At 33.0% G+C, this 25,849-nt stretch overlaps 1 protein-coding gene across 1 annotated transcript in view; it reads left to right on the top strand.

Moving 5' to 3' along the window:
* The window catches only part of LOC143256187 (protein spaetzle 3-like), a 79,752-nt gene that overhangs the window by 34,886 nt on the left and 19,017 nt on the right, over positions 1-25,849 (top strand). Inside the window, exon 4 of the mRNA XM_076513057.1 lies at positions 753-878. Coding sequence (XP_076369172.1) covers positions 753-878 — 126 coding nt within the window. The remainder of the gene's footprint in view (positions 1-752; positions 879-25,849) is intronic.

The following is a 25,849-nucleotide window of genomic DNA, read 5'->3' as shown; positions in this document are numbered from 1 at the left end:
TATGATAATATCACCACTTACATTTTACCAGTTTCTATGTTTGATAATACCACCACTTACATTTTACCAGTATCTGTGTTTGATAATACCACCACTTACATTTTACCAGTTTCTGTGTTTGATAATACCACCACTTACATTTTACCAGTATCTGTGTTTGATAATACCACCACTTACATTTTCCCACTTTCTGTGTTTGATAAACCACCACTTACATTTTACCATTTTCTATGTTTGTTGATACCACCACTTATATTTTACCAATTTCTGTGTTTGATCATACCACTAGTTTTGTTTCTCAAGTTTTTGTGTTCAGTAGAACTGTTTCTTGGTACGTTTTTTATTAGCTAAACAAGAAGAGATCTTTCTATTGGTAGTGTTAATGAAATCGTGTGTTTTTTAAAATATCAAATATCTAGTTGTGGTGGTTCTTTGAATGTATTACAATAATCAGTAAGTGCTACTTCCCAGACTGATCGAGAACCTGTTTACAATCTTATTAGTGTCCACTTGCTAAGTAGTGACATCTAACAAATATAAACTGTTAAGTTAATAATTCTTATGGGAAATAGTTATATAAAAATAAAAACTAGTATTCAGTGAGTGATACCTGATGAAAGTGTTAATTTACTGATATCAAATATAACACATGAAGTTTATAGTATCCTATAATACTACATTTTTACCCCACATGAAGCAGAGTGAACGTCTGTGACTTTAAGTTTTTAATATCATTTTTATGTCTCCAACAGAGTAGATGTTTGTGAGTCAGCAGTAGAAATTGTGACACCGTACTGGGCTTCTAACAGTGCAGGAAAAATACGAGCCATTGTTAACACGCAACACCTTCAACAAGCTATTCAACAAGAAGTATGCGGGTGAGTTTTAAGTCCTGTGTCAGTAGTTTGAGCTGTTATTAACACTAACACCTTCAGTAGAACAGTGGTTCTTAACCTTGTTGGAGGTACTGAACACTATTATTAACACTAACTCTTTCAGTACAACAGTGGTTCTTAACCTTGTTGGAGATACTGAACCAGACCAGTGGTTCTTAATCTTGTTGGAGGTACTGAACACTATTACTAACACTAACACCTTCAGTTCAACAGTGGTTCTTAACCTTGTTGGAGGTACTGAACCAGACCAGTGGTTCTTAACCTTGTTGGAGGTACTGAACACTATTATTAACACTAATACCTTCAGTACAACAGTGGTTCTTAACCTTGTTGGAGATACTGAACTAGACCAGTGGTTCTTAATCTTGTTGGAGGTACTGAACACTATTATTAACACTAACACCTTCATTTCAACAGTGGTTCTTAACCTTGTTGGAGGTACTAAACCCCGGAAGTTTCGTACTTGCATTCACTGAACCCTTCGTAATTGGAAAAATAAAATATGATTTTTTCAAATACAAAACAGAAGTAGATATTTTATCAGTGCACAAAATGAACCATGCTTCAGTTGCACACAATATCACTGTGTTCAAAGAACAACACCAAGAAATCTTGAATTTCACACAAAAACCAAAACATAACTCAATGAATATTTACTGCAAATCAATGTGACTTTTGCTGTTGCCTTTCAGAGACAAGTTCAGAAATGCGCGGCTTCACCTTGGCTAGTGCCACTCTCATATCATTTTCGCAACAAAGTCTGTTCCTTTTATTCGTTTTTATGTCTACCATCCTCGAAAAGGATTGCTCACAAAGACACATTGTAACAAACATTATGAGTATCTCAAGGTCTTTCTTAGCAATAAGAGGGTACGCTACGATTTGGTGACACCAAAACGTTGAGAGCGTTGTTGTTCTGAAAAGATGCTGTTAAACTTGGCTCTGATGAAGTTCAATGAAGTTCTCGCAACACTAAACGTTAACGGCTGTCTTACCCATTCTGGATGTGACTCTCTGGTAAGGAAGTATCGGTTGAGAGACATTGCGAGCTCATTTAAGTGCATGACAATTGCTTTCTTCAGCTCATCGAGTACAGAAATATTTGTTTAAGACTTGCTTGACGAAGTAACATTACTTTTGCATGAACATTTTTAAACTTGTCAGCTGCAATTCAAATACGAATCGGCACGACACAAATCATATACTGTTCATATACTCACTCAACAATAAAAAAACTAGAACTAACACTGTAAATTAGAAGTACAGTCTCAGTTACAGAGATATTCTGTTCATACAGTCACCCAACTATAAGAAACAAGAAGTAACGCTGTAAATTACAAGTATAGTTTCAGCAACGGAAAGATTATGTTCATACAGTCATCCAACTATAAGAAACAAGAAGTAACGCTGGAAATTACAAGTACAGTCTCAGTTACAGAAATATTCTGTTCATACAGTCACCCAACTATAAGAAACAAGAAGTAACGCTGTAAATTAGAAGTACAGTTTCAGTTACAGAAAGATTCTGTTCATACAGACACTAAACAATAACAAACAAGAAGTAACGCTCCAAATTAGAAGTACAGTCTCAGTTACAGAAATATTCTGTTCATACAGTCACTCAGGTATAAGAAACAAGAAGTAAAACTGTAAATTACAAGTATAGTCTCAGTTACAGAAAGATTCTGTTCATACAGTCACCCAACTATAAAAAAACAAGAAATAACGCTGTAAATTACAAGTATAGTCTCAGTTACAGAAAGATTCTGTTCATACAGACACACAACAATAAGAAACAAGAAGTATCGCTGTAAATTAAAAGTACAGTCTCAGTTACAGAAATATTCTGTTCATACAGTCACCCAACAATGAGAAACAAGAACTAACACTGTAAATTACAACTACAGTCTCAATTACAGAAATATACTCTTCATACAGTCACCCAACTATAAGAAACAAGAAGTAATGCTGTAAATTACAAGTACAGTCTCAGTTACAGACATATTCTGTTCATACAGTCACCCAACTATAAGAAACAAGAAGTAACGCTGTAAATTAGAAGTACAGTCTCAGTTACACAAATATTATGTTCATACAGTCACCCAACTATAAGAAACAAGAAGTAACGCTGTAAATTACAAGTGTAGTCTGAGTCACAGAAAGATTTATGTTCATACAGTCACTTAACAACAAGAAACAAAAAGTAACGCTGTAAATTACAAGTATAGTCTCAGTTACAGAAATATTCTCTTCATAAGTCACCCAACTATAAAAAACAAGAAGTAATGCTGTAAATTACAAGTAGAATCTCAGTTACACAAATATTCTGTTCATACAGTCACCCAACTATAAGAAACAAGAAGTAACGCTGTAAATTAGAAGTACAGTCTCAGTTACAGACATATTCTGTTCATACAGTCACCCAACTATAAGAAACAAGAACTAACGCTGTAAATTAGAAGTACAGTCTCAGTTACACAAATATTCTGTTCATACACTCACTCAACTATAAGAAACAAGAAGTAATGCTGTAAATTACAAGTACAGTCTCAAATACAGACATATTCTGTTCATACAGTCCCCCAACTATAAGAAACAAGAAGTAACGCTGTAAATTACAAGTGTAGTCTCAATTACAGAAAGATTAAGTTCATACAGTCATTCAACAACAAGAAACAAGAAGTAACGCTGTAAATTACAACTATGGTCTCAGTTACAGAAATATTCTCTTCATAAGTCACCCAACTATAAGAAACAAGAAGTAATGCTGTAAATTACAAGTACAGTCTCAGTTACACACATATTCTGTTCATACAGTCACCCAACTATAAGAAACAAGAACTAACGCTGTAAATTAGAAGTACAGTCTCAGTTACACAAATATTCTGTTCATACAGTCACCCAACTATAAGAAACAAGAAGTAACGCTGTAAATTACAAGTGTAGTCTCAGTTACAGAAAGATTTATGTTCATACAGTCACTCAACAACAAGAAACAAGAAGTAACGCTGTAAATTACAAGTATAATCTCACTTACAGAAATATTTTCTTCATACAGTCACTCAACTATAAGAAACAAGAAATAACGCTGTAAATTAAAAGTATAGTCTCAGTTACAGAAAGATTCTGTTCCTACAGACACACAACAATAAGAAACAAGAACTAACGCTGTAAATTACAAGTCCAGCCTCAGTTACAAAAATATTCTCCTCATACAGTCACCCAACTATAAGAAACAAGAAGTAACGTTGTAAATTACAAGCACAGTCTCAGTTACAGAAATATTCTGTTCATACAGTCACTCAGCTATAGGAAACAAGAAGTAGTGCTGTAAATTACAAGTATAGTCTTAGTTACAGAAAGATTCTGTTCATACAGACACACAAGAATAAGAAAGAAGTAATGCTGTAAATTAGAAGTACAGTCTCAGTTACACAAATATTCTGTTCATACAGTCACCCAACTATAAGAAACAAGAAGTAACGCTGTAAATTAAAAATTCAGTCTCAGTTACACAAATATTCTGTTCATACAGACACACAACAATAAGAAACAAGAACTAACGCTGTAAGTTACAAGTCTAGCCTCAGTTACAGAAATATTCTTTTCATACAGTCACTCAACAACAAGAAACAAGAAGTAACGCTGTAAATTACAAGTATAGTCTCAGTTACAGAAATATTCTCTTCATAAGTCACCCAACTATAAGAAACAAGAAGTAATGCTGTAAATTACAAGTACAGTCTCAGTTACAGACATATTATGTTCATACAGTCACCCAACTATAAGAAACAAGAAGTAACGCTGTAAGTTACAAGTCCAGACTCAGTTACAGAAATATTCTGTTCATACAGTCACCCAACTATAAGAAACAAGAAGTAACGCTGTAAATTAGAAGTACAGTCTCAGTTACACAAATATTCTGTTCATACAGTCACCCAACTATAAGAAAGAAGAAGTAACGCTGTAAATTACAAGTTCAGTCTCAGTTACAGAAAGATTATGTTCATACAGTCACTCAACAACAAGAAACAAGAAGTATAACTGTAAATTAGAAGTACAGTCTCAGTTACAGAAATATTCTGTTCATACAGTCAACCAACTATAAGAAACAAGAAGTAACGCTGTAAATTACAAGTATAGTCTCAATTACAGAAAGATTAAGTTCATACAGACAATCAACAACAAGAAACAAGAAGTAACAACGTAAATTACAAGTATGGTCTCAGTTACAGAAATATTCTCTTCATACAGTCACCCAACTATAAGAAACAAGAAGTAATGCTGCAAATTACAAGTACACTCTCAGTTACAGACATATTCTGTTCATAAAGTCACCCAACTATAAGAAACAATAAGTAACGCTGTAAGTTACAAGTCCAGACTCAGTTACAGAAATATTCTGTTCATACAGTCACCCAACTATAAGAAACAAGAAGTAACGCTGTAAATTAGAAGTACAGTCTCAGTTACACAAATATTCTGTTCATACAGTCACCCAACTATAAGAAACAAGAAGTAACGCTGTAAATTACAAGTATAGTCTCAGTTACAGAAAGATTATGTTCATACAGTCACTGAACAATAAGAAACAAGAACTAACACTGTAAATTACAAGTACAGTCTCAATTACAGAAATATTCTGTTCATACAGTCACTCAGCTATAAGAAAGAAGTATCACTGTAAATTACAAGTACAGTCTCAGTTACAGAAAGATTCTGTTCATACAGACACTCAACAATAAGAAACAAGAACTAACACTGTAAATTTCAGGTACAGTCTCAGTTACAGAAATATTCTGTTCATACAGTCACTCAGCTATAAGAAACAAGAAGTAATGCTGGAAATTAAAAGTATAGTCTCAGTTACAGAAATATTCTGTACATACAGACACACAACAATAAGAAAGAAGTAGTAACGCTGTAAATTACAAGTGTTTTCTCAGTTAAACAAAGATTTATGTTCATACAGTCACTCAACAACAAGAAACAAGAAGTAACGCTGTAAATTACAAGTATAGTCTTACTTACAGAAATATTTTTTTCATACAGTCACCCAACTATAAGAAACAAGAAATAACGCTGTAAATTACAAGTATTGTCTCAGTTACAGAAAGATTCTGTTCTTACAGACACACAACAATAAGAAACAAGAACTAACGCTGTAAATTACAAGTGTAGTCTCAGTTAAAGAAAGATTAAGATCATACAGTCACTCAAAAACAAGAAACAAGAAGTAACGCTGTAAATTACAAGTATAGTCTCAGTTACAGACATATTCTGTTCATACAGTCACCGAACTATAAGAAACAAGAAGTAACGCTGTATATTAGAAGTACATTCTCAGTTACACAAATATTCTGTTCAGACAGTCACCCAACTATAAGAAACAAGATGTATCGCTGTAAATTACAAGTATAGTCTCACTTACAGAAATATTCTCTTCACACAGTCACCCAACTATAAGAAACAAGAAGTAATGCTGTAAATTACAAGTACAGTCTCAGTTACAGACATATTTTGTTCATACAGTCAATCAACTATTAGAAACAAGAAGTAACGCTGTAAATTAGAAGTACAGTCTGAGTTACACAAATATTCTGTTGACACAGTCACCCAACTATAAGAAACAAGAAGTAACGCTGTAAATTACAAGTATAGTTTCAGCAACGGAAAGATTATGTTCATACAGTCATCCAACTATAAGAAACAAGAAGTAACGCTGGAAATTACAAGTACAGTCTCAGTTACAGAAATATTCTGTTCATACAGTCACCCAACTATAAGAAACAAGAAGTAACGCTGTAAATTAGAAGTACAGTTTCAGTTACAGAAAGATTCTGTTCATACAGACACTAAACAATAACAAACAAGAAGTAACGCTCTAAATTAGAAGTACAGTCTCAGTTACAGAAATATTCTGTTCATACAGTCAGTCAGGTATAAGAAACAAGAAGTAAAACTGTAAATTACAAGTATAGTCTCAGTTACAGAAATATTCTGTTCATACAGACACACAACAATAAGAAACAAGAAGTAACGCTGTAAATTACAGGTGTAGTCTGAGTTACAGAAAAATTTATGTTCATACAGTCACTCAACAAGATGAAACAAGAAGTAAAACTAAATTACAAGTATAGTCTCAGTTACAGAAATATTCTCTTCATACAGTCACCCAACTATAAGAAACAAAAAGTAACGCTGAAAATTAGAAGTACAGTCTCAGTTACAGAAATATTCTGTTCACACAGACACACAAGAATAAGAAAGAAGAAGTAATGCTGTAAATTACAAGTATAGTCTTGGTTACAGAAAGATTCTGTTCATACAGTCACCCAACTATAAGAAACAAGAATTAACGCTGTAAATTAGAAGTTCAGTGTCAGTTATAGAAAGATTATGTTCATACAGTCACTCAACAGTAAGAAACAAGAAGTAACGCTGTAAATTACAAGTACAGCCTCAGTTACAGAAATATTTTGTTCATACAGTCAATCAACTATTAGAAACAAGAAGTAACGCTGTAAATTAGAAGTACAGTCTGAGTTACACAAATATTCTGTTGACACAGTCACCCAACTATAAGAAAGAAGAAGTAACGCTGTAAATTACAAGTGTTGTCTCAGTTACAGAAAAATTTATGTTCATACAGTGACTCAACAACAAGAAACAAGAAGTAACGCTGTAAATTACAAGTATAGTCTAAGTTACAGAAAGATTCTGTTCCTACAGACACACAACAATAAGAAACAAGAACTAACGCTGTAAATTACAAGTCCAGCCTCAGTTACAGAAATATTCTGTTCATACAGTCACCCAACCATAAGAAACAAGAAGTAACGCTGTAAATTACAAGTTCAGTTTCAATTACAGAAATATTCTGTTCATACAGTCACCCAACTATAAAAAACAAGAAATAACGCTGTAAATTACAAGTATAGTCTCAGTTACAGAAAGATTCTGTTCATACAGACACACAACAATAAGAAACAAGAAGTATCGCTGTAAATTAAAAGTACAGTCTCAGTTACAGAAATATTCTGTTCATACAGTCACCCAACAATAAGAAACAAGAACTAACACTGTAAATTACAACTACAGTCTCAATTACAGAAATATACTCTTCATACAGTCACCCAACTAAAAGAAACAAGAAGTAATGCTGTAAATTACAAGTACAGTCTCAGTTACAGACATATTCTGTTCATACAGTCACCCAACTATAAGAAACAAGAAGTAACGCTGTAAATTAGAAGTACAGTCTCAGTTACAGACATATTCTGTTCATACAGTCACCCAACTATAAGAAACAAGAACTAACGCTGTAAATTAGAAGTACAGTCTCAGTTACACAAATATTCTGTTCATACACTCACTCAACTATAAGAAACAAGAAGTAATGCTGTAAATTACAAGTACAGTCTCAAATACAGACATATTCTGTTCATACAGTCCCCAACTATAAGAAACAAGAAGTAACGCTGTAAATTACAAGTGTAGTCTCAATTACAGAAAGATTAAGTTCATACAGTCATTCAACAACAAGAAACAAGAAGTAACGCTGTAAATTAGAAGTACAGTCTCAGTTACAGAAATATTCTCTTCATAAGTCACCCAACTATAAGAAACAAGAAGTAATGCTGTAAATTACAAGTACAGTCTCAGTTACAGACATATTCTGTTCATACAGTCACCCAACTATAAGAAACAAGAACTAACGCTGTAAATTAGAAGTACAGTCTCAGTTACACAAATATTCTGTTCATACAGTCACCCAACTATAAGAAACAAGAAGTAACGCTGTAAATTACAAGTGTAGTCTCAGTTACAGAAAGATTTATGTTCATACAGTCACTCAACAACAAGAAACAAGAAGTAACGCTGTAAATTACAAGTATAATCTCACTTACAGAAATATTTTCTTCATACAGTCACTCAACTATAAGAAACAAGAAATAACGCTGTAAATTACAAGTATAGTCTCAGTTACAGAAAGATTCTGTTCCTACAGACACACAACAATAAGAAACAAGAACTAACGCTGTAAATTACAAGTCCAGCCTCAGTTACAAAAATATTCTCCTCATACAGTCACCCAACTATAAGAAACAAGAAGTAACGTTGTAAATTACAAGCACAGTCTCAGTTACAGAAATATTCTGTTCATACAGTCACTCAGCTATAGGAAACAAGAAGTAGTGCTGTAAATTACAAGTATAGTCTTAGTTACAGAAAGATTCTGTTCATACAGACACACAAAAATAAGAAAGAAGTAATGCTGAAATTAGAAGTACAGTCTCAGTTACACAAATATTCTGTTCATACAGTCACCCAACTATAAGAAACAAGAAGTAACGCTGTAAATTAAAAATTCAGTCTCAGTTACACAAATATTCTGTTCATACAGACACACAACAATAAGAAACAAGAACTAACGCTGTAAGTTACAAGTCTAGCCTCAGTTACAGAAATATTCTTTTCATACAGTCACCCAACTATAAGAAACAAGAAGTAACGCTGTAAATTACAAGTTCAGTCTCAGTTACAGAAAGATTATGTTCATACAGTCACTCAACAACAAGAAACAAGAAGTATAACTGTAAATTAGAAGTACAGTCTCAGTTACAGAAATATTTTGTTCATACAGTCACCCAACTGTAAGAAACAAGAAGTAACGCTGTAAATTACAAGTGTAGTCTCAGTTACAGAAAGATTAAGTTCATACAGTCACTCAACAACAAGAAACAAGAAGTAACGCTGTAAATTACAAGTATAGTCTCAGTTACAGAAATATTCTCTTCATAAGTCACCCAACTATAAGAAACAAGAAGTAATGCTGTAAATTACAAGTACAGTCTCAGTTACAGACATATTATGTTCATACAGTCACCCAACTATAAGAAACAAGAAGTAACGCTGTAAGTTACAAGTCCAGACTCAGTTACAGAAATATTCTGTTCATACAGTCACCCAACTATAAGAAACAAGAAGTAACGCTGTAAATTAGAAGTACAGTCTCAGTTACACAAATATTCTGTTCATACAGTCACCCAACTATAAGAAACAAGAAGTAACGCTGTAAATTACAAGTATAGTCTCAATTACAGAAAGATTAAGTTCATACAGTCACTCAACAACAAGAAACAAGAAGTAACAACGTAAATTACAAGTACAGTCTCAGTTACAGAAATATTCTGTTCATACAGTCACCCAACTATAAGAAACAAGAAGTAATGCTGTAAATTACAAGTACAGTCTCAGTTACAGAAATATTCTGTTCATACAGTCACCCAACTATAAGAAACAAGAAGTAACGCTGTAAATTACAAGTCCAGTCTCAGTTACAGAAATATTCTGTTCATACAGTCACCCAACTATAAGAAACAAGAAGTAACGCTGTAAATTAGAAGTACAGTCTCAGTTACACAAATATTCTGTTCATACAGTCACCCAACTATAAGAAACAAGAAGTAACGCTGTAAATTACAAGTATAGTCTCAGTTACAGAAAGATTATGTTCATACAGTCACAGAACAATAAGAAACAAGAACTAACACTGTAAATTACAAGTACAGTCTCAGTTACAGAAATATTCTGTTCATACAGTCACTCAACTATAAGAAAGAAGTAACGCTGTAAATTACAAGTACAGTCTCAGTTACAGAAAGATTCTGTTCATACAGTCACTCAACAATAAGAAACAAGAACTAACACTGTAAATTACATGTACAGTCTCAGTTACAGAAATATTCTGTTCATACAGTCACTCAGCTATAAGAAACAAGAAGTAACGCTGGAAATTAAAAGTATAGTCTCAGTTACAGAAATATTCTGTACATACAGACACACAACAATAAGAAACAAGAACTAACGCTGTAAATTACAAGTCCAGCCTCAGTTACAAAAATATTCTGTTCATACAGTCACCCAACTATAAGAAACAAGAAGTAACGCTGTAAATTACAAGTTCAGTCTCAGTTACAGAAATATTCTGTTCATACAGTCACACAACAATAAGAAACAAGAACTAACGCTGTAAATTACAAGTCTAGTCTCAGTTACAGAAATATTCTGTTCATACAGTCACTCAACAACAAGAAACAAGAAGTAACGCTGTAAATTACAAGTATAGTCTCAGTTACAGAAATATTCTGTTCATACAGTCACCCAACTATAAGAAACAAGAAGTAATGCTGTAAATTACAAGTACAGTCTCAGTTACAGACATATTATGTTCATACAGTCACCCAACTATAAGAAACAAGAAGTAACGCTGTAAGTTACAAGTCCAGACTCAGTTACAGAAATATTCTGTTCATACAGTCACCCAACTATAAGAAACAAGAAGTAACGCTGTAAATTAGAAGTACAGTCTCAGTTACACAAATATTCTGTTCATACAGTCACCCAACTATAAGAAAGAAGAAGTAACGCTGTAAATTACAAGTTCAGTCTCAGTTACAGAAAGATTATGTTCATACAGTCACTCAACAACAAGAAACAAGAAGTATAACTGTAAATTAGAAGTACAGTCTCAGTTACAGAAATATTCTGTTCATACAGTCAACCAACTATAAGAAACAAGAAGTAACGCTGTAAATTACAAGTATAGTCTCAATTACAGAAAGATTAAGTTCATACAGTCACTCAACAACAAGAAACAAGAAGTAACAACGTAAATTACAAGTATGGTCTCAGTTACAGAAATATTCTCTTCATACAGTCACCCAACTATAAGAAACAAGAAGTAATGCTGCAAATTACAAGTACACTCTCAGTTACAGACATATTCTGTTCATACAGTCACCCAACTATAAGAAACAAGAAGTAACGCTGTAAGTTACAAGTCCAGACTCAGTTACAGAAATATTCTGTTCATACAGTCACCCAACTATAAGAAACAAGAAGTAACGCTGTAAATTAGAAGTACAGTCTCAGTTACACAAATATTCTGTTCATACAGTCACCCAACTATAAGAAACAAGAAGTAACGCTGTAAATTACAAGTATAGTCTCAGTTACAGAAAGATTATGTTCATACAGTCACTGAACAATAAGAAACAAGAACTAACACTGTAAATTACAAGTACAGTCTCAATTACAGAAATATTCTGTTCATACAGTCACTCAGCTATAAGAAAGAAGTATCACTGTAAATTACAAGTACAGTCTCAGTTACAGAAAGATTCTGTTCATACAGACACTCAACAATAAGAAACAAGAACTAACACTGTAAATTACAGGTACAGTCTCAGTTACAGAAATATTCTGTTCATACAGTCACTCAGCTATAAGAAACAAGAAGTAACGCTGGAAATTAAAAGTATAGTCTCAGTTACAGAAATATTCTGTACATACAGACACACAACAATAAGAAAGAAGTAGTAACGCTGTAAATTACAAGTGTTTTCTCAGTTAAACAAAGATTTATGTTCATACAGTCACTCAACAACAAGAAACAAGAAGTAACGCTGTAAATTACAAGTATAGTCTTACTTACAGAAATATTTTTTCATACAGTCACCCAACTATAAGAAACAAGAAATAACGCTGTAAATTACAAGTATTGTCTCAGTTACAGAAAGATTCTGTTCTTACAGACACACAACAATAAGAAACAAGAACTAACGCTGTAAATTACAAGTGTAGTCTCAGTTACAGAAAGATTAAGATCATACAGTCACTCAAAAACAAGAAACAAGAAGTAACGCTGTAAATTACAAGTATAGTCTCAGTTACAGACATATTCTGTTCATACAGTCACCGAACTATAAGAAACAAGAAGTAACGCTGTAAATTAGAAGTACATTCTCAGTTACACAAATATTCTGTTCAGACAGTCACCCAACTATAAGAAACAAGATGTATCGCTGTAAATTACAAGTATAGTCTCAGTTACAGAAATATTCTCTTCACACAGTCACCCAACTATAAGAAACAAGAAGTAATGCTGTAAATTACAAGTACAGTCTCAGTTACAGACATATTTTGTTCATACAGTCAATCAACTATTAGAAACAAGAAGTAACGCTGTAAATTAGAAGTACAGTCTGAGTTACAGAAATATTCTGTTCACACAGTCACCCAACTATAAGAAACAAGAAGTAACGCTGTAAATTACAAGTATAGTCTCAGTTACAGAAAGATTATGTTCATACAGTCATCCAACTATAAGAAACAAGAAGTAACGCTGTAAATTACAAGTACAGTCTCAGTTACAGAAATATTCTGTTCATACAGTCACCCAACTATAAGAAACAAGAAGTAACGCTGTAAATTACAAGTACAGTCTCAGTTACAGAAATATTCTGTTCATACAGTCACCCAACTATAAGAAACAAGAAGTAACGCTGTAAATTACAAGTACAGTCTCAGTTACAGAAATATTCTGTTCATACAGTCACAGTCACACAACAATAAGAAACAAGAAGTAACGCTGTAAATTACAAGTGTAGTCTCAGTTACAGAAATATTCTGTTCATACAGTCACTCAACTATAAGAAACAAGAAGTAACGCTGTAAATTACAAGTATAGTCTCAGTTACAGAAATATTCTGTTCATACAGTCACCCAACAATAAGAAACAAGAAGTAACGCTGTAAATTACAAGTACAGTCTCAGTTACAGAAATATTCTGTTCATACAGTCACCCAACTATAAGAAACAAGAAGTAACGCTGTAAATTACAAGTACAGTCTCAGTTACAGAAATATTCTGTTCATACAGTCACCCAACTATAAGAAGTAACGCTGTAAATTACAAGAGTCTCAGTTACAGAAAATTCTGTTCATACAGTAAATAAGAAACAAGAAGTAACGCTGTAAATTACAAGTACAGTCTCAGTTACAGAAAGATTCTGTTCATACAGTCACTCAACTATAAGAAACAAGAAGTAACGCTGTAAATTACAAGTACAGTCTCAGTTACAGAAATATTCTGTTCATACAGTCACTCAACTATAAGAAACAAGAAGTAACGCTGTAAATTACAAGTACAGTCTCAGTTACAGAAATATTCTGTTCATACAGTCACCCAACTATAAGAAACAAGAAGTAACGCTGTAAATTACAAGTACAGTCTCAGTTACAGAAATATTCTGTTCATACAGTCACTCAACAATAAGAAACAAGAAGTAACGCTGTAAATTACAAGTACAGTCTCAGTTACAGAAATATTCTGTTCATACAGTCACCCAACTATAAGAAACAAGAAGTAACGCTGTAAATTACAAGTACAGTCTCAGTTACAGAAATATTCTGTTCATACAGTCACCCAACAATAAGAAACAAGAAGTAACGCTGTAAATTACAAGTTCAGTCTCAGTTACAGAAATATTCTGTTCATACAGTCACTCAACAATAAGAAACAAGAAGTAACGCTGTAAATTACAAGTACAGTCTCAGTTACAGAAATATTCTGTTCATACAGTCACCCAACAATAAGAAACAAGAAGTAACGCTGTAAATTACAAGTACAGTCTCAGTTACAGAAATATTCTGTTCATACAGTCACCCAACTATAAGAAACAAGAAGTAAAATTACAAGTACAGTCTCAGTTACAGAAATATTCTGTTCATACAGTCACCCAACTATAAGAAACAAGAAGTAACGCTGTAAATTACAAGTACAGTCTCAGTTACAGAAATATTCTGTTCATACAGTCACCCAACTATAAGAAACAAGAAGTAACGCTGTAAATTACAAGTACAGTCTCAGTTACAGAAATATTCTGTTCATACAGTCACTCAACTATAAGAAACAAGAAGTAACGCTGTAAATTACAAGTACAGTCTCAGTTACAGAAATATTCTGTTCATACAGTCACCCAACTATAAGAAACAAGAAGTAACGCTGTAAATTACAAGTATAGTCTCAGTTACAGAAATATTCTGTTCATACAGTCACCCAACTATAAGAAACAAGAAGTAACGCTGTAAATTACAAGTACAGTCTCAGTTACAGAAATATTCTGTTCATACAGTCACCCAACTATAAGAAACAAGAAGTAACGCTGTAAATTACAAGTACAGTCTCAGTTACAGAAATATTCTGTTCATACAGTCACCCAACTATAAGAAACAAGAAGTAACGCTGTAAATTACAAGTATAGTCTCAGTTACAGAAATATTCTGTTCATACAGTCACCCAACAATAAGAAACAAGAAGTAACGCTGTAAATTACAAGTACAGTCTCAGTTACAGAAATATTCTGTTCATACAGTCACCCAACTATAAGAAACAAGAAGTAACGCTGTAAATTACAAGTATAGTCTCAGTTACAGAAAGATTCTGTTCATACAGTCACACAACAATAAGAAACAAGAACTAACGCTGTAAATTACAAGTCCAGTCTCAGTTACAAAAATATTCTGTTCATACAGTCACCCAACTATAAGAAACAAGAAGTAACTGTAAATTACAAGTACAGTCTCAGTTACAGAAATATTCTGTTCATACAGTCAGCTATAAGAAACAAGAAGTAGTGCTGTAAATTACAAGTATAGTCTTAGTTACAGAAAGATTCTGTTCATACAGACACACAAAAATAAGAAAGAAGTAACGCTGTAAATTACAAGTACAGTCTCAGTTACAGAAATATTCTGTTCATACAGTCACCCAACTATAAGAAACAAGAAGTAACGCTGTAAATTACAAGTTCAGTCTCAGTTACAGAAATATTCTGTTCATACAGTCACTCAACTATAAGAAACAAGAAGTAACACTGTAAATTACAAGTACAGTCTCAGTTACAGAAAGATTCTGTTCATACAGACACTCAACAATAAGAAACAAGAACTAACACTGTAAATTTCAGGTACAGTCTCAGTTACAGAAATATTCTCCTCATACAGTCACCCAACTATAAGAAACAAGAAGTAACGTTGTAAATTACAAGTTCAGTCTCAGTTACAGAAATATTCTGTTCATACAGTCACACAACAATAAGAAACAGTTACAAGTCATTCTTTTCATACAGTCACTCAAGAAAACAAGAAGTAACGCTGTAAATTACAAGTATAGTCTCAGTTACAGAAATATTCTCTTCATAAGTCACCCAACTATAAGAAACAAGAAGTAATGCTGTAAATTACAAGTACAGTCTCAGTTACAGACATATTATGTTCATACAGTCACCCAACTATAAGAAACAAGAAGTAACGCTGTAAATTACAAGTCCAGACTCAGTTACAGAAATATTCTGTTCATACAGTCACCCAACTATAAGAAACAAGAAGTAACGCTGTAAATTAGAAGTACAGTCTCAGTTACACAAATATTCTGTTCATACAGTCACCCAACTATAAGAAACAAGAAGTAACGCTGTAAATTACAAGTACAGTCTCAGTTACAGAAAGATTATGTTCATACAGTCACTCAACAACAAGAAACAAGAAGTATAACTGTAAATTAGAAGTACAGTCTCAGTTACAGAAATATTCTGTTCATACAGTCAACCAACTATAAGAAACAAGAAGTAACGCTGTAAATTACAAGTATAGTCTCAGTTACAGAAAGATTAAGTTCATACAGTCACTCAACAACAAGAAACAAGAAGTAACGCTGTAAATTACAAGTATGGTCTCAGTTACAGAAATATTCTCTTCATACAGTCACCCAACTATAAGAAACAAGAAGTAATGCTGTAAATTACAAGTACACTCTCAGTTACAGACATATTCTGTTCATACAGTCACCCAACTATAAGAAACAAGAAGTAACGCTGTAAGTTACAAGTCCAGACTCAGTTACAGAAATATTCTGTTCATACAGTCACCCAACTATAAGAAACAAGAAGTAACGCTGTAAATTAGAAGTACAGTCTCAGTTACACAAATATTCTGTTCATACAGTCACCCAACTATAAGAAACAAGAAGTAACGCTGTAAATTACAAGTATAGTCTCAGTTACAGAAAGATTATGTTCATACAGTCACTGAACAATAAGAAACAAGAACTAACACTGTAAATTACAAGTACAGTCTCAGTTACAGAAATATTCTGTTCATACAGTCACTCAGCTATAAGAAAGAAGTATCACTGTAAATTACAAGTACAGTCTCAGTTACAGAAAGATTCTGTTCATACAGACACTCAACAATAAGAAACAAGAACTAACACTGTAAATTACAGGTACAGTCTCAGTTACAGAAATATTCTGTTCATACAGTCACTCAGCTATAAGAAACAAGAAGTAACGCTGGAAATTAAAAGTATAGTCTCAGTTACAGAAATATTCTGTACATACAGACACACAACAATAAGAAAGAAGTAGTAACGCTGTAAATTACAAGTGTTTTCTCAGTTAAACAAAGATTTATGTTCATACAGTCACTCAACAACAAGAAACAAGAAGTAACGCTGTAAATTACAAGTATAGTCTTACTTACAGAAATATTTTTTTCATACAGTCACCCAACTATAAGAAACAAGAAATAACGCTGTAAATTACAAGTATTGTCTCAGTTACAGAAAGATTCTGTTCTTACAGACACACAACAATAAGAAACAAGAACTAACGCTGTAAATTACAAGTGTAGTCTCAGTTACAGAAAGATTAAGATCATACAGTCACTCAAAAACAAGAAACAAGAAGTAACGCTGTAAATTACAAGTATAGTCTCAGTTACAGACATATTCTGTTCATACAGTCACCGAACTATAAGAAACAAGAAGTAACGCTGTATATTAGAAGTACATTCTCAGTTACACAAATATTCTGTTCAGACAGTCACCCAACTATAAGAAACAAGATGTATCGCTGTAAATTACAAGTATAGTCTCACTTACAGAAATATTCTCTTCACACAGTCACCCAACTATAAGAAACAAGAAGTAATGCTGTAAATTACAAGTACAGTCTCAGTTACAGACGCTGTAAATATTTTGTTCATACAGTCAATCAACTATAAGAAACAAGAAGTAACGCTGTAAATTACAAGTACAGTCTCAGTTACAGAAATATTCTGTTCATACAGTCACCCAACTATAAGAAACAAGAAGTAACGCTGTAAATTACAAGTATAGTCTCAGTTACAGAAAGATTCTGTTCATACAGTCACCCAACTATAAGAAACAAGAAGTAACGCTGTAAATTACAAGTACAGTCTCAGTTACAGAAATATTCTGTTCATACAGTCACCCAACTATAAGAAACAAGAAGTAACGCTGTAAATTAGAAGTACAGTCTCAGTTACAGAAATATTCTGTTCATACAGTCACTCAACTATAAGAAACAAGAAGTAACGCTGTAAATTACAAGTATAGTCTCAGTTACAGAAATATTCTGTTCATACAGTCACACAACAATAAGAAACAAGAATAAGAAACAAGTTACAGAAAAGTAACAGCTGTAAATTACAAGTATAGTCTCAGTTACAGAAATATTCTGTTCATACAGTCACCCAACTATAAGAAACAAGAAGTAACGCTGTAAATTACAAGTACAGTCTCAGTTACAGAAATATTCTGTTCATACAGTCACTCAACAATAAGAAACAAGAAGTAACGCTGTAAATTACAAGTATAGTCTCAGTTACAGAAATATTCTGTTCATACAGTCACCCAACTATAAGAAACAAGTTCATAAGTAACGCTGTAAATTACAAGTTCAGTCTCAGTTACAGAAAGATTCTGTTCATACAGTCACTCAACAATAAGAAACAAGAAGTAACGCTGTAAATTACAAGTACAGTCTCAGTTACAGAAATATTCTGTTCATACAGTCACCCAACTATAAGAAACAAGAAGTAACGCTGTAAATTACAAGTACAGTCTCAGTTACAGAAATATTCTGTTCATACAGTCACTCAACAATAAGAAACAAGAAGTAACGCTGTAAATTACAAGTATAGTCTCAGTTACAGAAATATTCTGTTCATACAGTCACCCAACTATAAGAAACAAGAAGTAACGCTGTAAATTACAAGTACAGTCTCAGTTACAGAAATATTCTGTTCATACAGTCACCCAACTATAAGAAACAAGAAGTAACGCTGTAAATTACAAGTACAGTCTCAGTTACAGAAATATTCTGTTCATACAGTCACCCAACTATAAGAAACAAGAAGTAACGCTGTAAATTACAAGTACAGTCTCAGTTACAGAAATATTCTGTTCATACAGTCACCCAACTATAAGAAACAAGAAGTAACGCTGTAAATTACAAGTACAGTCTCAGTTACAGAAATATTCTGTTCATACAGTCACTCAACTATAAGAAACAAGAAGTAACGCTGTAAATTACAAGTACAGTCTCAGTTACAGAAATATTCTGTTCATACAGTCACCCAACTATAAGAAACAAGAAGTAACGCTGTAAATTACAAGTATAGTCTCAGTTACAGAAAGATTCTGTTCATACAGTCACTCAACAATAAGAAACAAGAAGTAACGCTGTAAATTACAAGTACAGTCTCAGTTACAGAAATATTCTGTTCATACAGTCACCCAACTATAAGAAACAAGAAGTAACGCTGTAAATTACAAGTACAGTCTCAGTTACAGAAATATTCTGTTCATACAGTCACCCAACTATAAGAAACAAGAAGTAACGCTGTAAATTACAAGTACAGTCTCAGTTACAGAAATATTCTGTTCATACAGTCACCCAACTATAAGAAACAAGAAGTAACGCTGTAAATTACAAGTACAGTCTCAGTTACAGAAATATTCTGTTCATACAGTCACCCAACTATAAGAAACAAGAAGTAACGCTGTAAATTACAAGTATAGTCTCAGTTACAGAAAGATTCTGTTCATACAGTCACTCAACAATAAGAAACAAGAAGTAACGCTGTAAATTACAAGTACAGTCTCAGTTACAGAAATATTCTGTTCATACAGTCACCCAACTATAAGAAACAAGAAGTAACGCTGTAAATTACAAGTACAGTCTCAGTTACAGAAATATTCTGTTCATACAGTCACTCAACTATAAGAAACAAGAAGTAACGCTGTAAATTACAAGTACAGTCTCAGTTACAGAAATATTCTGTTCATACAGTCACTCAACTATAAGAAACAAGAAGTAACGCTGTAAATTACAAGTACAGTCTCAGTTACAGAAATATTCTGTTCATACAGTCACCCAACTATAAGAAACAAGAAGTAACGCTGTAAATTACAAGTATAGTCTCAGTTACAGAAAGATTACTAGTTCATACAGTCACTCAACAATAAGAAACAAGAAGTAACGCTGTAAATTACAAGTATAGTCTCAGTTACAGAAATATTCTGTTCATACAGTCACCCAACTATAAGAAACAAGAAGTAACGCTGTAAATTACAAGTACAGTCTCAGTTACAGAAATATTCTGTTCATACAGTCACCCAACTATAAGAAACAAGAAGTAACGCTGTAAATTACAAGTACAGTCTCAGTTACAGAAATATTCTGTTCATACAGTCACCCAACTATAAGAAACAAGAAGTAACGCTGTAAATTACAAGTACAGTCTCAGTTACAGAAATATTCTGTTCATACAGTCACCCAACTATAAGAAACAAGAAGTAACGCTGTAAATTACAAGTTCAGTCTCAGTTACAGAAAGATTCTGTTCATACAGTCACTCAACAATAAGAAACAAGAAGTAACGCTGTAAATTACAAGTACAGTCTCAGTTACAGAAATATTCTGTTCATACAGTCACCCAACTATAAGAAACAAGAAGTAACGCTGTAAATTACAAGTATAGTCTCAGTTACAGAAAGATTCTGTTCATACAGTCACTCAACAATAAGAAACAAGAAGTAACGCTGTAAATTACAAGTATAGTCTCAGTTACAGAAATATTCTGTTCATACAGTCACCCAACTATAAGAAACAAGAAGTAACGCTGTAAATTACAAGTACAGTCTCAGTTACAGAAATATTCTGTTCATACAGTCACCCAACTATAAGAAACAAGAAGTAACGCTGTAAATTACAAGTCAGTCTCAGTTACAGAAATATTCTGTTCATACAGTCACCCAACTATAAGAAACAAGAAGTAACGCTGTAAATTACAAGTACAGTCTCAGTTACAGAAATATTCTGTTCATACAGTCACCCAACTATAAGAAACAAGAAGTAACGCTGTAAATTACAAGTATAGTCTCAGTTACAGAAAGATTCTGTTCATACAGTCACTCAACAATAAGAAACAAGAAGTAACGCTGTAAATTACAAGTACAGTCTCAGTTACAGAAATATTCTGTTCATACAGTCACTCAACTATAAGAAACAAGAAGTAACGCTGTAAATTACAAGTACAGTCTCAGTTACAGAAATATTCTGTTCATACAGTCACTCAACAATAAGAAACAAGAAGTAACGCTGTAAATTACAAGTACAGTCTCAGTTACAGAAAGATTCTGTTCATACAGTCACTCAACAATAAGAAACAAGAAGTAACGCTGTAAATTACAAGTACAGTCTCAGTTACAGAAATATTCTGTTCATACAGTCACCCAACTATAAGAAACAAGAAGTAACGCTGTAAATTACAAGTGTAGTCTCAGTTACAGAAAGATTCTGTTCATACAGTCACTCAACAATAAGAAACAAGAAGTAACGCTGTAAATTACAAGTATAGTCTCAGTTACAGAAATATTCTGTTCATACAGTCACCCAACTATAAGAAACAAGAAGTAACGCTGTAAATTACAAGTACAGTCTCAGTTACAGAAATATTCTGTTCATACAGTCACCCAACTATAAGAAACAAGAAGTAACGCTGTAAATTACAAGTACAGTCTCAGTTACAGAAATATTCTGTTCATACAGTCACCCAACTATAAGAAACAAGAAGTAACGCTGTAAATTACAAGTACAGTCTCAGTTACAGAAATATTCTGTTCATACAGTCACCCAACTATAAGAAAAAAGAAGTATCGCTGTAAATTAGAAGTTCAGTCTCAGTTATAGAAAGATTATGTTCATACAGTCACTCAACAATAAGAAACAAGAAGTAACGCTGTAAATTACAAGTACAGTCTCAGTTACAGAAATATTCTGTTCATACAGTCACCCAACTATAAGAAACAAGAAGTAACGCTGTAAATTACAAGTATAGTCTCAGTTACAGAAAGATTCTGTTCATACAGTCACTCAACAATAAGAAACAAGAAGTAACGCTGTAAATTACAAGTATGGTCTCAGTTAGAGAAATATTCTCTTCATACAGTCACCCAACTATGAGAAACAAGAAGTAATGCTGTAAATTACAAGTACAGTCTCAGTTACAGACATATTCTGTTCATACAGTCACCCAACTATAAGAAACAAGAAGTAACGCTGTAAATTACAAGTACAGTCTCAGTTACAGAAATATTCTGTTCATACAGTCACCCAACTATAAGAAACAAGAAGTAACGCTGTAAATTACAAGTACAGTCTCAGTTACAGAAATATTCTGTTCATACAGTCACCCAACTATAAGAAACAAGAAGTAACGCTGTAAATTACAAGTATAGTCTCAGTTACAGAAAGATTCTGTTCATACAGTCACTGAACAATAAGAAACAAGAACTAACACTGTAAATTACAAATACAGTCTCAGTTACAGAAATATTCTGTTCATACAGTCACTCAGCTATAAGAAAGAAGTATCACTGTAAATTACAAGTACAGTCTCAGTTACAGAAAGATTCTGTTCATACAGACACTCAACAATAAGAAACAAGAACTAACACTGTAAATTACAGGTACAGTCTCAGTTACAGAAATATTCTGTTCATACAGTCACCCAACTATAAGAAACAAGAAGTAACGCTGTAAATTACAAGTTCAGTCTCAGTTACAGAAAGATTCTGTTCATACAGACACACAACAATAAGAAAGAAGTAGTAACGCTGTAAATTACAAGTGTTTTCTCAGTTACACAAAGATTTATGTTCATACAGTCACTCAACAACAAGAAACAAGAAGTAACGCTGTAAATTACAAGTATAGTCTTAGTTACAGAAATATTTTTTTCATACAGTCACCCAACTATAAGAAACAAGAAATAACGCTGTAAATTACAAGTATAGTCTCAGTTACAGAAAGATTCTGTTCATACAGACACACAACAATAAGAAACAAGAAGTAACGCTGTAAATTACAAGTGTAGTCTCAGTTACAGAAAGATTCTGTTCATACAGTCACTCAAAAATAAGAAACAAGAAGTAACGCTGTAAATTACAAGTATAGTCTCAGTTACAGAAATATTCTGTTCATACAGTCACCAACTATAAGAAACAAGAAGTAACGCTGTAAATTACAAGTACAGTCTCAGTTACAGAAATATTCTGTTCATACAGTCACCCAACTATAAGAAACAAGAAGTAACTCTGTAAATTACAAGTACAGTCTCAGTTACAGAAATATTCTGTTCATACAGTCACCCAACTATAAGAAACAAGAAGTAACGCTGTAAATTACAAGTACAGTCTCAGTTACAGAAATATTCTGTTCATACAGTCACCCAACTATAAGAAACAAGAAGTAACGCTGTAAATTACAAGTACAGTCTCAGTTACAGAAATATTCTGTTCATACAGTCACTCAACTATAAGAAACAAGAAGTAACGCTGTAAATTACAAGTACAGTCTCAGTTACAGAAATATTCTGTTCATACAGTCACCCAACTATAAGAAACAAGTAACGCTGTAACGCTGTAAATTACAAGTTCAGTCTCAGTTACAGAAATATTCTGTTCATACAGTCACTCAACAATAAGAAACAAGAAGTAACGCTGTAAATTACAAGTACAGTCTCAGTTACAGAAATATTCTGTTCATACAGTCACTCAACTATAAGAAACAAGAAGTAACGCTGTAAATTACAAGTACAGTCTCAGTTACAGAAATATTCTGTTCATACAGTCACCCAACTATAAGAAACAAGAAGTAACGCTGTAAATTACAAGTTCAGTCTCAGTTACAGAAAGATTCTGTTCATACAGTCACTCAACAATAAGAAACAAGAAGTAACGCTGTAAATTACAAGTACAGTCTCAGTTACAGAAATATTCTGTTCATACAGTCACTCAACTATAAGAAACAAGAAGTAACGCTGTAAATTACAAGTATAGTCTCAGTTACAGAAATATTCTGTTCATACAGTCACTCAACAATAAGAAACAAGAAGTAACGCTGTAAATTACAAGTACAGTCTCAGTTACAGAAATATTCTGTTCATACAGTCACCCAACTATAAGAAACAAGAAGTAACGCTGTAAATTACAAGTACAGTCTCAGTTACAGAAATATTCTGTTCATACAGTCACCCAACTATAAGAAACAAGTAACGCTGTAAATTACAAGTACAGTCTCAGTTACAGAAATATTCTGTTCATACAGTCACTCAACTATAAGAAACAAGAAGTAACGCTGTAAATTACAAGTATAGTCTCAGTTACAGAAATATTCTGTTCATACAGTCACCCAACTATAAGAAACAAGAAGTAACGCTGTAAATTACAAGTACAGTCTCAGTTACAGAAATATTCTGTTCATACAGTCACCCAACTATAAGAAACAAGAAGTAACGCTGTAAATTACAAGTATAGTCTCAGTTACAGAAATATTCTGTTCATACAGTCACCCAACTATAAGAAACAAGAAGTAACGCTGTAAATTACAAGTACAGTCTCAGTTACAGAAATATTCTGTTCATACAGTCACTCAACTATAAGAAACAAGAAGTAACGCTGTAAATTACAAGTATAGTCTCAGTTACAGAAATATTCTGTTCATACAGTCACCCAACTATAAGAAACAAGAAGTAACGCTGTAAATTACAAGTACAGTCTCAGTTACAGAAATATTCTGTTCATACAGTCACTCAACAATAAGAAACAAGAAGTAACGCTGTAAATTACAAGTACAGTCTCAGTTACAGAAATATTCTGTTCATACAGTCACTCAACTATAAGAAACAAGAAGTAACGCTGTAAATTACAAGTACAGTCTCAGTTACAGAAATATTCTGTTCATACAGTCACACAACAATAAGAAACAAGAAGTAACGCTGTAAATTACAAGTACAGTCTCAGTTACAGAAAGATTCTGTTCATACAGTCACTCAACAATGAGAAAAAAGAAGTATCGCTGTAAATTACAAGTACAGTCTCAGTTACAGAAATATTCTGTTCATACAGTCACTCAGCTATAAGAAACAAGAAGTAACGCTGTAAATTACAAGTATAGTCTCAGTTACAGAAAGATTCTGTTCATACAGTCACACAACAATAAGAAACAAGAAGTAACGCTGTAAATTACAAGTACAGTCTCAGTTACAGAAATATTCTGTTCATACAGTCACCCAACTATAAGAAACAAGAAGTAACGCTGTAAATTACAAGTATAGTCTCAGTTACAGAAATATTCTGTTCATACAGTCACTCAACAACAAGAAACAAGAAGTAACGCTGTAAATTACAAGTATAGTCTCAGTTACAGAAATATTCTGTTCATACAGTCACCCAACTATAAGAAACAAGAAGTAACGCTGTAAATTACAAGTACAGTCTCAGTTACAGAAATATTCTGTTCATACAGTCACCCAACTATAAGAAACAAGAAGTAACGCTGTAAATTACAAGTATAGTCTCAGTTACAGAAATATTCTGTTCATACAGTCACCCAACTATAAGAAACAAGAAGTAACGCTGTAAATTACAAGTACAGTCTCAGTTACAGAAATATTCTGTTCATACAGTCACTCAACTATAAGAAACAAGAAGTAACGCTGTAAATTACAAGTACAGTCTCAGTTACAGAAATATTCTGTTCATACAGTCACCCAACTATAAGAAACAAGAAGTAACGCTGTAAATTACAAGTACAGTCTCAGTTACAGAAATATTCTGTTCATACAGTCACTCAACTATAAGAAACAAGAAGTAACGCTGTAAATTACAAGTATAGTCTCAGTTACAGAAATATTCTGTTCATACAGTCACACAACAATAAGAAACAAGAAGTAACG

Source organism: Tachypleus tridentatus, chromosome 7 (assembly GCF_004210375.1).
Source record: "Tachypleus tridentatus isolate NWPU-2018 chromosome 7, ASM421037v1, whole genome shotgun sequence".
NCBI lineage: Eukaryota > Metazoa > Arthropoda > Merostomata > Xiphosura > Limulidae > Tachypleus > Tachypleus tridentatus.
This window is presented reverse-complemented; position numbering and strand designations above follow the sequence as displayed.